General features: G+C 39.5%; 1 protein-coding gene across 1 annotated transcript; it reads left to right on the top strand.

Annotated features, from left to right (window-relative positions):
* Positions 1 to 2,030: 2,030 nt before the first annotated feature.
* Positions 2,031 to 5,979, top strand: metap1d (methionyl aminopeptidase type 1D (mitochondrial)). The gene is made up of 10 exons (XM_061084706.1): positions 2,031 to 2,088; positions 2,909 to 3,057; positions 3,283 to 3,432; positions 3,513 to 3,661; positions 4,042 to 4,084; positions 4,191 to 4,354; positions 4,477 to 4,574; positions 4,740 to 4,787; positions 4,871 to 4,949; positions 5,344 to 5,979. The coding sequence occupies exons 1-10, from the start codon at positions 2,049 to 2,051 to the stop codon at positions 5,426 to 5,428; spliced, it is 1,005 nt and encodes a 334-aa protein (XP_060940689.1). The 5' UTR covers positions 2,031 to 2,048; the 3' UTR covers positions 5,429 to 5,979.
* Positions 5,980 to 13,177: the final 7,198 nt, after the last annotated feature.

Below are 13,177 nucleotides of genomic sequence, written 5' to 3'. Positions count from 1 at the left end.
CGCACGCACGCAAGCACTGTAGAGGATGTAAGAGGATGCAGTGATGTGACCACTGTACCACTACTACTACTACCAGTGGTGGGAAGTAACAAAGTAGAAATACTTCGCTACTGTAATTAAGTAGATTTTTCACATATCTGTACTTTACTTGAGTATTTATTTTCCTGACGACTTTTAACTTTTACTGGCTACATTTGAGCACAAATATCTGTACTTTCTACTTCTTACATTCTCCCATACTTCTCTCATTCTCGTTACTTGAGCAGCGGAGGTTGGCGGAACGTGCACCTCTCTCTCTCTCTCTCTCTCTCTCTCTCTCTCTCTCTCTAAAAGTATACATTATATATATAGTGTTGTTATAATTTTTCCGTCAGTTGAAATATATCCTGAACTGAACAATTTTGGGTTGTTTTGTGTCTGTATAGGCCTACTATAAAAAGCACTTAGCATTTTTAATTTTGGTACTTGTACTTTTACTTTTGATACTTAAGTACATTTCAACACCAGATACTTTTGATACTTAAGTACATTTAATATGAGCAACTCTAAGACTTTTACTCAAGTCACTTTCTGACGGATGACTTTTACTTTTACCCGAGTCACTTTCAAGGAAGATATCTGTACTTTTACTCAAGTATGGCTTTCAAGTACTTTATACACCACTGACTACTACTACTACTACCAATAATAATAATTTGAATTTCAAATATGAATGAAAGATGAGGGGGGCCTAACATGTTGCCGGAAGCAGAAGTCAGTGGGGATGACTTGGAGAAGGCTGTGAAAACGATAGAGATTGAAACAAAGCAGGAAGGAAAGGCATACAGAGAGTGTGGTGGTTTAAACACCAATCTGACTTTCATTGATAATTTGTAACCTGGAACATATCATCATATTTAAAACTATATCATAGTCAGTAATATTTATTACGACTTATTAATCATGAATGAGAATGATCAAAGCCATCAGTAATAGTGTAGTTTTGCCACTATGGTAGAATGTCCTATGTGAAAAAAGACTATTGTTCTCTATGGGATTTATAGCATATTTTCATTGTAGCTTGGTTCAGCATGGAGATGTAGCAACAGATTGTGCTCAGGAATGTCTTCACTTTCTTCTGATTTATTTACAATGAGCACTTATCTCAGTGACCCTGGAGAGGTTGTCATGTTCCATCGAGTATTTGTTTTAAGTGATAAAGCAGTGACCTACTACAGTGTCTCCCCCTCCTGCACTGCGGTTACGTAATTGTTTAACAATCATCCGTCAGAGATAATGTTCTATAAATAGGTGTTGGAGACCTCCAATAGACTGACCATACATTTCTCCCTAGAGTTGACAAGTTGTGATGGATGACCACCTTGCTTTGTGTAATCAACACTCACTCTTTTTTTCACATTATTTCATAAATTTCATAGAGTCAAAAATACAAGTTTAAGTTAACTTTTATCGTCATTCATCCTCATACAAAATATATGACTGAGTGAGATGTCGTTAAGGCCAAAGTGCAAAAAGAATGCAACAAATAATACAAAATAAAAACATAAAAACATAAAATACAACATTAAAACAGAAGTAGACTTCAAATATGGGTGTGTTGCATGTGATTGCTGGAAAGATTTGTGTGCACACCTATAGTAAACACAATAATACTGTTCTTACCTTGATATTTATATTTAATGTTTTACCTCATACACGTACAAATGTTGTGGGTTTTAATAATCATTTTTGTTATAACATTCAGAAATCAGATGCATATTATTCATCAACTTCTTTAAAGAAAATGACAATTATTTTTGATAAACATAAAGTTACATTCATGAAAATGCCAAACGGATCTATAAGGTTATGATTAAAAAATAATAATAATAAAACATGTCGCATTATGAAAAAAAGTTTAAACTCATATATACATATGAATTAAACCCGATTAAACTCTGCATCTTCACCTTTTAATAGACGGTCTACGATCTTCATTCATTGAGTCGTGCAGCACGGCACTTCCGGAGGTGGCGACTTCCGTACCATGTGACCACCAATAACAAGCAATGGCGGCGCCCTGCTCCACAGCGCTGTTCACAAGATCAGGTAGAAACCGAGCTAAAATCCCTTTTACAGCCGAGTTAGCAGCTAGGTTCAGTTGCTTCTCTCCCCGCCCAAGTCAAAACAATGTGCTCGTTTAACAAACCCATCGAAGCAAACAACAGCAGCTCCGATATTTCCACACTAAACGCCGGTGTTTCTTGCTAACTCCAGTACAGATAGATATTAGAAGTTACACTGAGGTGTTATCGTTTTCATGCAAGAGGAAGCAGAGTGATTAAAAACCCATAATAATGAGTATGATGCAGTTCAGTTCAAAACGATCACTAACTATGACCTCCATACTGTAACATAGGTCATAGAACAGTGTCAATACTGTGGGGCGTTATAGGCACAATACAAGCAGACCTAGAACTGTTCTATTAGATTGAGTTAAACTGTACTTGATGTGTCTAATGTAGTGATCACTGGATATATGTGATATATAGATAGATAAATAGTTGGCCAAGTAGGTTTGTGCATACCATATTTACAAAAAGATTATATTACCTAACCACATCCCATCACAAATCAGAATCAGAATGTATTTGTTGCCGAGTAGGTTTACACCTACCTGGAATTTGCTTTGGTTGTAGGTGCATACAATGAACCTAAAACATAAAAACACAATAAGTACTACATAAGAAACAAACAATATAGAAAATTAAAAGATATAAAAGATATAAAAAGTAAAATGCTAAAGAGGAGAGCAATGTGAATCTGTTACCCACTTGAGCACAATTGATGAAGCCAAACCCAATATCACAATAAATCATATGTCATTTAACCAATTATCTCTTCATTGTGCTGCTTCCCTTTTCACCAGGATTGGGCAGTTTCCTGCAGAGAGTTTGTGGCGGTCTTCCCTCAGCCCCACTGTGTCAGCAACACCGCCGCTTCTTCTGGAGGAAGTGGAAAAACTCTCACAATGTAGTTCGCCCAGCTGCTGTCAGGCCTGCATATGCAGTGCCCAAGGTACAGGACCTAATGTTCCCTTTTTGCCATGGAAACATATTTTGATGGGATTACAAACTATCAACGGGATAGATATGTCAATTTCAATTAATGGCCCTCTTCACGTAAAATTTCTCCCATTGGAACAATGCTTATAATGTTGTAGGAAAACTTTAAAGTGTTGTTTTTATACTGAACCTTGGGACAACTGTATGACCCGTCACATCCTGTCTTTCCTGACTGCAGCACATCGTGCGACCTGACTATGTCGGAACTGGAATTGTCCCGGATTGGCCGGATTACATAGAGATCAAAGACCAGGAGCAAATCAATGGCCTTGCCCGAGCATGTCAGCTCGCCAGACATGTACTTTTACTCGCTGCAGGCAATTTGAAGGTAAGTACCGAACAACTACACTGAGTATTAGTACTTAAAAAGTACCATTAAAAAAAATAATTATGACCTGTGGCTTCTAGGTTGGCATGACAACAGAGGAGATAGACTTCATAGTGCACCAGGAGACAATCAAACACAACGCCTACCCATCCCCTCTCAGATACGGCGGTTTCCCCAAGTCAGTCTGTACGTCTGTGAACAACGTGGTCTGTCATGGGATACCAGACAGGTAACTGGTAATATGCTCACAGCTGTTGCATACTTTTATCGATTTAATTTATTTCCTTGCAATATAAGATTCTACCTACTACATTGAAATAATGTTTTATGTTGGATTTTATGGAGAAATTTTGGTTGTGTATCGTCATGCATATATATATTTTTTTATTGTTACCACAACATATCTGAATCATTTTGGAACAGAGTTTATTTTTTTGGGGAAATAACCAAATACAGTATTTATAGCTACAGTCTATAGATTTCTGACTGTGTATATATTTGATGACGTCTAGTATTGATGATATTATAAAGCAACTGTGGTTTAAAAAAGGAAAATTGCAAGATTCTCTGTATTCATCAGTTATCTTTTTAATTGGATGTGTCCTGCAGCCGGCAACTTCTAGATGGAGATATCATCAACATCGATGTGACGGTAAGTAGAAGTCTTAACAGACACACAAACAATCCAGCAACTCATAGACACACAATCAGACAGACCAACACTGTTTTTGAACCTGACTTCTTCCTGTTCCTGCCAGGTGTATTTAGAGGGTTACCATGGTGACACGTCAGAAACTTTCTTAATTGGCCAGGTGGATGAAGCTGGGCAGCGGTTGGTGGAAACTGCCAGGCTTTGCCGAGACGAGGCCATCGCTGCCTGCAAGCCGGGTGCACAGCTCTGTGTTATAGGAAACACTATTAGGTACAAACACGCACACAGAAAATATACAAAAAAGTAAGACACACATTAAAATGTATATTTACCATACAATCAAACTTATTCTTTCTCTTTTTGACAAATTATATTTTTTGCACTGCTGGCAGTGAAATAGCTCACACCAATGGCTTCCAAGTGTGTCCTTACTTCATTGGACATGGAATAGGCTCCTACTTTCACTGTCATCCTGAAATCTGGCACCACGGTAAGATTGGGTCTGAGTTCAGATGATGAGACAAACTCTTTTGTAAATTGTATTTGAGCTGTAAATCTCTAATTAATTCCAGTGAGACAGTGATATTGAAAACTGAAATGAATATTAAAATAAATGACATGTTGCCTTAAGGTCTTTATCATTCTTTACTTTTAGCTAATGACAATGACATGACCCTGGATGAAGGGATGGCTTTCACGATAGGTGAGATACAATTTTATCATCTTTATATGCACATCAAAGTTGCTGCTGTAACTGTGGAGCTGATATCATATGTGAATTTATAGAGCCCATACTGATGGAGGGGTCTTCAGAGTTCAGAATCCTGAAGGACAAGTGGACTGCAGTGTCTGCAGATGATAAAAGGTAAACAGACGTCTTAGCTGTGTGCCTGTAGTCATCATGTAGCAGAGCCCTCTAAATGCTATCCCAGCGGAGCTTTTACATTACTGTTTTTTGTCATTGTCTATTTGTTTGGATTTAACCAAATGAGATACAGTTCATGATTTGGTGAACTTTAGAAGTGCTTGCTAATTTGTTTTACGACTGAGAGAGCCAGGCCGTCTGATTCTAGTCTGTATGCTAAGCTAATCTTTTGGCTTTTAATCTCCAGATCCTAAAAAACATACACAGGCAGGAGAGTAGTATCAATCTTCTCTTCTCATTTTCAAATGTCTCAAAATAACAAATAACAAAAGCAGCATTTCCCAAATTGTTCCTTTTGAATGATGTGTGTCTTTTCACGTTGACGTTCATGCAGGTCGGCTCAGTTCGAACACACGGTGGTTATCACATCCGACGGGGTGGAGATTCTCACCAAACTGCCAGAAGAACGCAACCTATGACCTTAAGGAATCAAACTGCTGACCTTGGCATTAGCTGCTGGAAACATTTAGTCAAATCAGAGTTACAGGAACCTGAGCGGTGCTTCACCTGGACATATTTAAAACCACTTCTACAACTCCTCCATGGTGTTTAAGTTAAAATTAAATTATTATTAACTGTACACACGGTATTTATGTATTCATTTAGACTAAAATGTAAAACTTCAATCTTGATTGGAGCACAAACACTTGCTACTTTCAATGACTCAAGTTGACATTTCTGCATGTCTGAGTGTTTTCAGTATAAGAGATCCCCATCCTCTCTCTCTTTTTTTTTTTAGCCCGGTTCTGGGATGTGTTCAATCCCTTTGTGAAAGTTCAGTAGAACCCGAGATAGTTTAATGTGACCTTTGACAATTAAGGAGCACTTGTACTGTAACTGTCAAAGGGTTAAATCAGTCGGGTCTTGGCCAGGAAACATGGAGGACACTTTGATTTAATGTATTTAACTTGCTCTCAAGGAAAACCTCTGGCAATAACTCTTGTTTTAAAATAAAATCACTAGAATTCGATCACTTGTCATTTGTTCATGTTACCATTCAAATACATTTTCTGTAAAAAGTTAAAATGCTCTTTCTCCGCTGCAACTTATTTTTCTTACAGAATACAATTTTGTACGATTTACGTTTTTGCCTCATCACAATCCAATTTGATCATATTTAGCCTCAGATACATAATATGCTTGTGTCATACCTAAAAGCCAAGGTGTAATAGTTGTGTAACTTAAGATTCCAATTCTTTATATAACTATACTCTGTGTAAAAATACTTCTACTTTATACCATGAATCCCTTAAAATACCCAAGATTTTAACAGAAAGCGTGACTTCAGATTCCTTATTGGTAGCTGCTGCCCTGAAAACAAAGTCAGCAGAGATTAGGTTCATGGGGTTTTAAGACATTTTGTGCAGCCTTCAAAACAATGTGATGCAAACTCTAATTGATATTTAATACACATTTTTATTAGGATAGTGGAACCATGTCTCTCAGTCAAATTACACACTGTAAGGTCATATATAAACCAGTAGATGGCAGCACATGCTTTATTAAATTGAACCTCCATTCATTCCCTCTGATGGAACGATTGGGAGGAAGCTGCATCTGACCATAAACAATCAGTTTGTGCTCCACAATCATGAGGAGAGAGGAGGTAACTGTAAATCTTAGTATGTTCATGTCCGCCACTTGATGTCAAGGACCCTTGTTAGTTTAAACAGAGTTTAGTAATGGCTGTTAAAAATCCACTAGCAGGACCATGTGACATCTTACTTTGGAATATTGGTTCAATCCCATTAAAACAATATTTTTTTTAACAAACACGTCCATGATCAAATCTGTAGAAGCTCGAGACCAAGAGTGCTGCGGAGGGTTATAAATTCCAGGCATAACATCAAATGTTTCTCCAATTCTTCTCTACCCCCTTAAGTCTGCAGGAGGATTTAATTAAGAAAACTTTTAAGAGCCCAAGAGATCACATCAACAAGGGCTAATTACAGGTCTTTGGATTTAAATAGAAGTTGGTTAGCTTCTACAGAACTTCATCAAGTTCCCAAACTGTCACTCTAGCTACAGTGGTGTGAGGACACTGTAATGTTTGATATTTTTGATATTTTTACAAAGACTACGGAAGTGAAGATGCCTCAGAGAAGAAAAAAGATGGGTGGATCAATTGGATTCCAGCCTGCTGCAGGGTGTGTTTTCACTTCCTGCCAATGTACTCTTGAGTGTACGCATGAGTCTAAGCTTGAGTGTTTGTGTGTCTGTGTGTATGTGTGTGTGTTTGTGTGTGTGTGTGTGTGTGTGTTTCGTGTCAGTGCTAGTTTGTGGGTGAGGTAGGAAGGGTTCGGCAAATAAAGGTGAGCCAGCTAATCTTCAATCTTATCATGACCAGCCAGGAAATGATTCAGAAGTCATAAAGTTTGTTTGATGCATGACAAATAATGAGCAGGCACAAAGATATTGAACTGAACAGCACTTGCAGATTTTTTTTTTAAAAGCGTTACTGCCCTTGCAACTTGTGTTGGTGTGTGAGCTGCTTGTGAATGAGGACAATAGATGTAACCCAGTCCTAACAGGCCGGCACACGAGTAATTCAAATTCAAACATGACCCAAAAATCGGAAGAGAAGATATACAAGGTTTATGAAGAGGGCGGAGAGAAAGTGAAGGTGTAGAGCAGAGGGCAGATATTTGGGGGGGGGGAATGGAGGTGGGTAAGAGGGTAGGATTTTAGGGAGGAGCAGGGAGGAGCTGGGAGTGGCGGGGTGAGGTGCTGAGTTGTTGAATTCCCTCTCCATGCATGTCATTCTTTTCCTGCATGTCGGGACTCATTCGCTGCCCCGATCGTCTCATACTTCCCTTCTCCTGCATTCTTAAACCAACAATTTCGTGGTAATCCGTCCTCTAGTTTTGGCATAATTCTGCTCACCAACAAAGGCAACAAGTGCAGACAAAAACATAACTGGCAGATTGATACGTTAATATTTCTCCAACATTTTTGCATTCCAGGTGTGTAGATCTGTGTGTGTGTGTGTGTGTGTGTGTGTGTGTGTGTGTGTGTGTGTGTGTGTGTGTGTGTGTGTGTGTGTGTGTGTGTGTGTGTGTGTGTGTGTGTGTGTGTGTGTGTGTGTGTGTGTGTGTGTGTGTGTGTGTGTGTGTGTGTGTGTGTGTGTGTGTAGGTGCTAAGGAAACTGTGATATATCACACGTACCTGGGACTTGACTGAGGAGCACCACAGGAATTCTCGGTTCCTAGGCTACCTGAGGAATTATGACTCGAACAAAGTGACGCATCCTTTACAGACTTGTGGAAGCAGATCCGTCTCTCGCGCACAAGCACAGATGGCATGTTCTAAACCAGAGTAACCCTCTGTGTCCAAACACCTGAAGGCCAAAACAGAACATCTTGTTACCTGACACAGAGCGTTCACTGTAACTCGACGTGTGGCTACAGGCCGATGGTGAGAGAGTAAACACACAGGCATATCTGCAGTGGAAGGTTGCTTTATGATGACAAGGTAGAGAAGTCGAAATCAAGGAAACAACAGAAAGGCTTGAGAAATTTACAAAATTGTTGAAAACGAATTCATGTATCTGCACCCTGATTCCAAAATGTACTGGGTTCTTTCCTGGCCCATACCTCCTCCTTCCATCAAGTTTCATGATCATTCTCCTGGTAGTTTTTTGTTTGTAATCCTGCTAAGAAATAAACAAAGAAACGCAGATGAAAACATAACCTCCTTGGGCGGATGGAATTTCTCCATTCTACATCGTGTGGATAGGGTGAGAGAGGCATGAACATCTGAAACCAGACACTTGGCAAACCATACAACATCATGGTGCACAGAAGGGAAATGGGATCTCCAATATTGCTAAGATTAACCCCTCAGGGAACCATGAATGTGTGTAAAAATACTTCAACCTAATATAATATTTTACAGGATAACTGCTTGTAGTGCTGTGGGAGAAGTCATCAGACCACAAAGGTCCACAGGATTCATCCTCTGGGCACCATGAATATCTGTATGAAATCTTACGACTATATATTCAGTAGTTGTTGAGATATTTGGGTCTGGACCAAAGTGGTGGACCGACATCAACTGACCAAGCCAAGGAACGTCATGTCTCTCGGCGGCTTGAGAGAGAGAGAGAGCATGAACATGTGATTGTTTTGAGAGAGAGATTCGATTCATCTTTTGACAAACAGATAATTTTTTCATATCAAGAAATTTGCAGAACAGATGACACTGATTACAGGAATCAATCTTTAATGAGTCTAAGCACATTTACGCGAGGCATGTTTTGCAGTATAATTAGGTCACAGCTTATATGTGTGTCACAAGTGACAGTTAATTGGCAAGAATGCATTGAGTGTGTGTGTGTGTGTGTGTGTGTGTATGTGTGTGCGTGTGCGTTTGTGCGTGCTCGCCTGCGTGCCTGATTGGAACATCTGTAAACTGGAGTCACAAGACTTGTGCAGGGAGGGTTCCCTCTTGATTGACACTTTCAAGATGGAAAACCTTTCTCTCCGCTAACCTCTTGACTCTTTCATTCCTTTAGCTGTTTTTATAACAGTGGGCATATTTTCACAGTTAAGCAAAGCTCTCCATGCATCCACTGATTCCTGGGAGCATCTCTCTCTCTCTCACCCTTCCTGCTTCTAAACAAACAGAGCAGGTTGCCACAATAAGAGCGAGGGTGCTATTTGTGTGTGTGTGTGTGTGTGTGTGTGGCATGTATCGCCGGAGGCGGCTATAAAAGGTCTCAGATAAATGCTGTTTGTCTGTGTCTGCTGTTGTCTGAGATTCAGACTCACACTGTCACACAATCAGATAAACACACAGTGGAGTTCACCGCCCTGCACACTGTGCTCTCTCAGTGGGTTTGGACCTGAGAAAAACCGGTTATACAGAAGCAGAACCTCTTTAGCTCTGTGTGTGTGTGTGTGTGTGTGTGTGTGTGTGTGTGTGTGTGTGTGTGTGTGTGTGTGTGTGTGTGTGTGTGTGTGTGTGTGTGTGTGTGTGTGTGTGTGTGTGTGTGTGTGTGTGTGTGTGTGTGTGTGTGTGTGTGTGTGTGTGTGTGTGTGTGTGTGTGTGTGTGTGTGTGTGTGTGTGTGTGTGTGTGTGTGTGTGTGTGTGTGTGCAGGCCTCACTAGGAGCTTGAAAGAGGAATGATCATGTTTCCTTTTCATTATGTCTCCTGTCCAAAATAAAAAATATTTTCTCGACTTCAAGAAGGTTTCACCAAAACAAACGACTGAGAAAGAGTCCACAAATACAGACATATTGTTCACATGCTATACCTAACAAATGTATGATCAGAGTCACTGTGGTTCATTATAAGAAGAGTGGAGGAATTTCACTAACAACCCTTGCAAGTTCGAAAGGTTCCCCCCAGAATGCCATTAAAACTTGTAAACGTTTTGGAGGCACTTTCTTACCATGTCACACTATGCATCATCGAACATAAAATGATTATTCTGATATAATTTAATGGACACATTTTTGGTATTTTGTTTTAGATTCCATCAATTGTCCCAAAATAACAAACCATGTTTGCTGCTGACTATATATATATATATACTGTATATATATATATACTGTATATATATTTGACTATATATAAATGAAGACTTCGGGGATTAAGATATGAGTAAAAGACTATACGTGTATTACCCTTTGAATTAGCACTCAATAAGCAGCTCTGTGAAGCTGGACCCAGGCACACGGCTGTTTTTAAACTACATGTCTCACATGCGACAGATAATTTTTACATACAGGAGTTCAGCATTTATACTGTTCACCATGTTCACCATATTAGTTTAGCTAGTAAGCATATTTACAGCAGCATATTTCATTAGCATTAAACATCTTCACATGTGGGAGCTGAACAGAAAAGTCACAGTATTCTTTTTACTTTTACTTGCTTTTCTTTTAGTTGCTTTACTGGGGCAATTTGGACATTGTTACGTTTCACAAAGATTTGGGAAAGTTATATTTACTTCCCTGCACGTATTTTCTCAGCCCGTCCAGAGACTGTTTCCTCAACTCATGTTGTTATTCTGCTCAACTTTGTAGCTTGTGCTCTTTTATACGCTGCGACAAACATTTGTCTCCGACCTGAATCTGGCAGGAAGAAAGAGAAAGTGAGCAGAGCGGAAAGTGAACTTGAGGTCAGTTAACATCTTTCTGAAGCACACCTGGACCCACACATAACACTGGGGCCCCTCCCTTTACTGCTGCCATCTCATATTACATCCTCTGGCCAGGGCTGGGACACACACACACACACACACACACACACACACACACACACACACACACACACACACACACACGCACACATAAGCACACACAATATAGTGAATGGGAGATACTACATAGGGGAATGTAAATTAGACGTTCCTCCCCACAATGTCATCTGATTGCTAACTCTTTGTTTTACAGTACATGATAAACACAACAGCCTCACCAGCCTTGTTCAGTTTATTCTTCATATTCAGGTTCAGGGATATCTCATGAATCTCAGCCCCTCTGGAAAAAAAGCAGTAAAATCCTGATTTCACTTTTCACACGTTGTTAAGAATGCATTCAAATGTTGAATTCCATTAAAATGCCATTATCACTATGATCGCAGCTATGGAGAAGCATTACTTTCCAAAATGTCAGCCTGCTCCTTTGTATTCAAACTGAGAAGGCCGACAGTAACCTGAGAGGAGCTCACCCAGCAGCTCACATTAATCCTCCTCCTGCACTGTGCTGTCCCTCTTTCAATACACACTTCAGTATATTACAGTACATTAAGTCTCTCTCATGTCTTTTTTCAACCTAGCTACTTAATTAATTCCCACCAAGGAGGTTATGTTTTCATCAGTGTTTCTTTTTCTATTTCATAGCATAATCATGCAGAAATTATCCAACCCATTTTCATTTCCGTGGATCCGGATCAGGCGCAGATCCAAGATTTTTTTCAACCACTTTGTTTAACGTTGCGAGAGGGTGTTGTTTGACATTTTCTCTAAATTCCCAGACAATAATTCATTTATCTTGATAAAAAAATGGTCATGTTGAAGGGACTGATATTTATGTGTGAAAATTAGTGCAGATCCTTGTAAAAAATCTGGATCTAAAAATCTGAAATCTGAATTTAAATGTGGTTTTGTAGGGGGACTATTGGGCCTTGGTGGAGGTTTTCCAGTCTCTCAGTTCTAGTTGTTCAAGCTATTCTAGGTTTTTAGCTGATCACTCTTTAAATACACACTTTATTTTATCACCGTACATTTTGTCTTGTCACTGTTATTGTTCAGTATTTATTAGGTAACTTATTTATTAAATGCAGCTTCCTTGCTAAAGGCCACCACACTATTGCACTTCTAAAGGTTAAACGTTGTGACACCTTGAATCTTGAATCAGTTTGTCTGATCTGAATCACAATCAGCCGTGAATTAACTCTGGGCTGAGGTGCTGTCAACATATTTGCAGCCCGATGTATAGCGCTCAGGGAAAGTGAGACGCACTGACGTGTTTCGGATGCTCTTGGGTGTGGAGTTCAACTGATTGTGAAACTGATTGTGCATCTGAGTGTTTGTTTATGAGTATCCTAAGGCTACATGATTCTACAGTGACATAAAGACACTCCCTGCCAGTCAGCTGTGCCACACCCTCAGGTGAGTGTGTGTTCTCTCCCTGTGTGTACCTGCGGCTGTGCCTTTAAGTACAAAAACAGGGCTGTGGCTCGGGCGAGTCCGGGCACTACACAGAGAAAATTGATTACACTGTCAGTCCTCAGCTTTAACCCCCCAGGGAGGGCTTTTTCTCCCCTAATGTTGTAACACTGTACATGTTGTACACAGAGCAGATAGACAACTCATTTCTTAAATATGTATAGAGCTCATTTTAATCAGTCACAGTGTAAACATACCTGTTTGATATTTTATTGGGACATTTTATGCATATTTTGTTAAAGATTCAGTAAAATGTTTGATAATTTATCAATGACTTAGACGTAGCTTAATCGTAATCAGACAGGCCAAAGGAAGTCCTGTTAGACCCCACTCACGTAGCAGCTCCTCTCAGCAGGCACCACAGTCTCAGACACTCCCACCTTCCATCAAAGCCCTGCTTAAACTGGAATGTATGGATGTTTTGTTTTATTCGTTAACCATTGTTTTATATGGCACTATATGTACATTTTATCTAACCATATGAACATGTGT

Source organism: Limanda limanda, chromosome 13, assembly GCF_963576545.1.
Source record: "Limanda limanda chromosome 13, fLimLim1.1, whole genome shotgun sequence".
NCBI lineage: Eukaryota > Metazoa > Chordata > Actinopteri > Pleuronectiformes > Pleuronectidae > Limanda > Limanda limanda.
Note: the sequence above shows the minus strand (reverse complement) of the source record. Positions and strands in the feature narration are given on the sequence as shown.

Bases quoted from the DNA above. Each gene is read 5' to 3' on its own strand.
- metap1d (XM_061084706.1), top strand. From the start codon at position 2,049: ATGGCGGCGCCCTGCTCCACAGCGCTGTTCACAAGATCAG. The intron at 3,433-3,512 runs GTAAGTACCGAA...TGTGGCTTCTAG, and splicing joins TCGCTGCAGGCAATTTGAAG to GTTGGCATGACAACAGAGGA. The intron at 4,575-4,739 runs GTAAGATTGGGT...CTTTACTTTTAG, and splicing joins TCCTGAAATCTGGCACCACG to CTAATGACAATGACATGACC.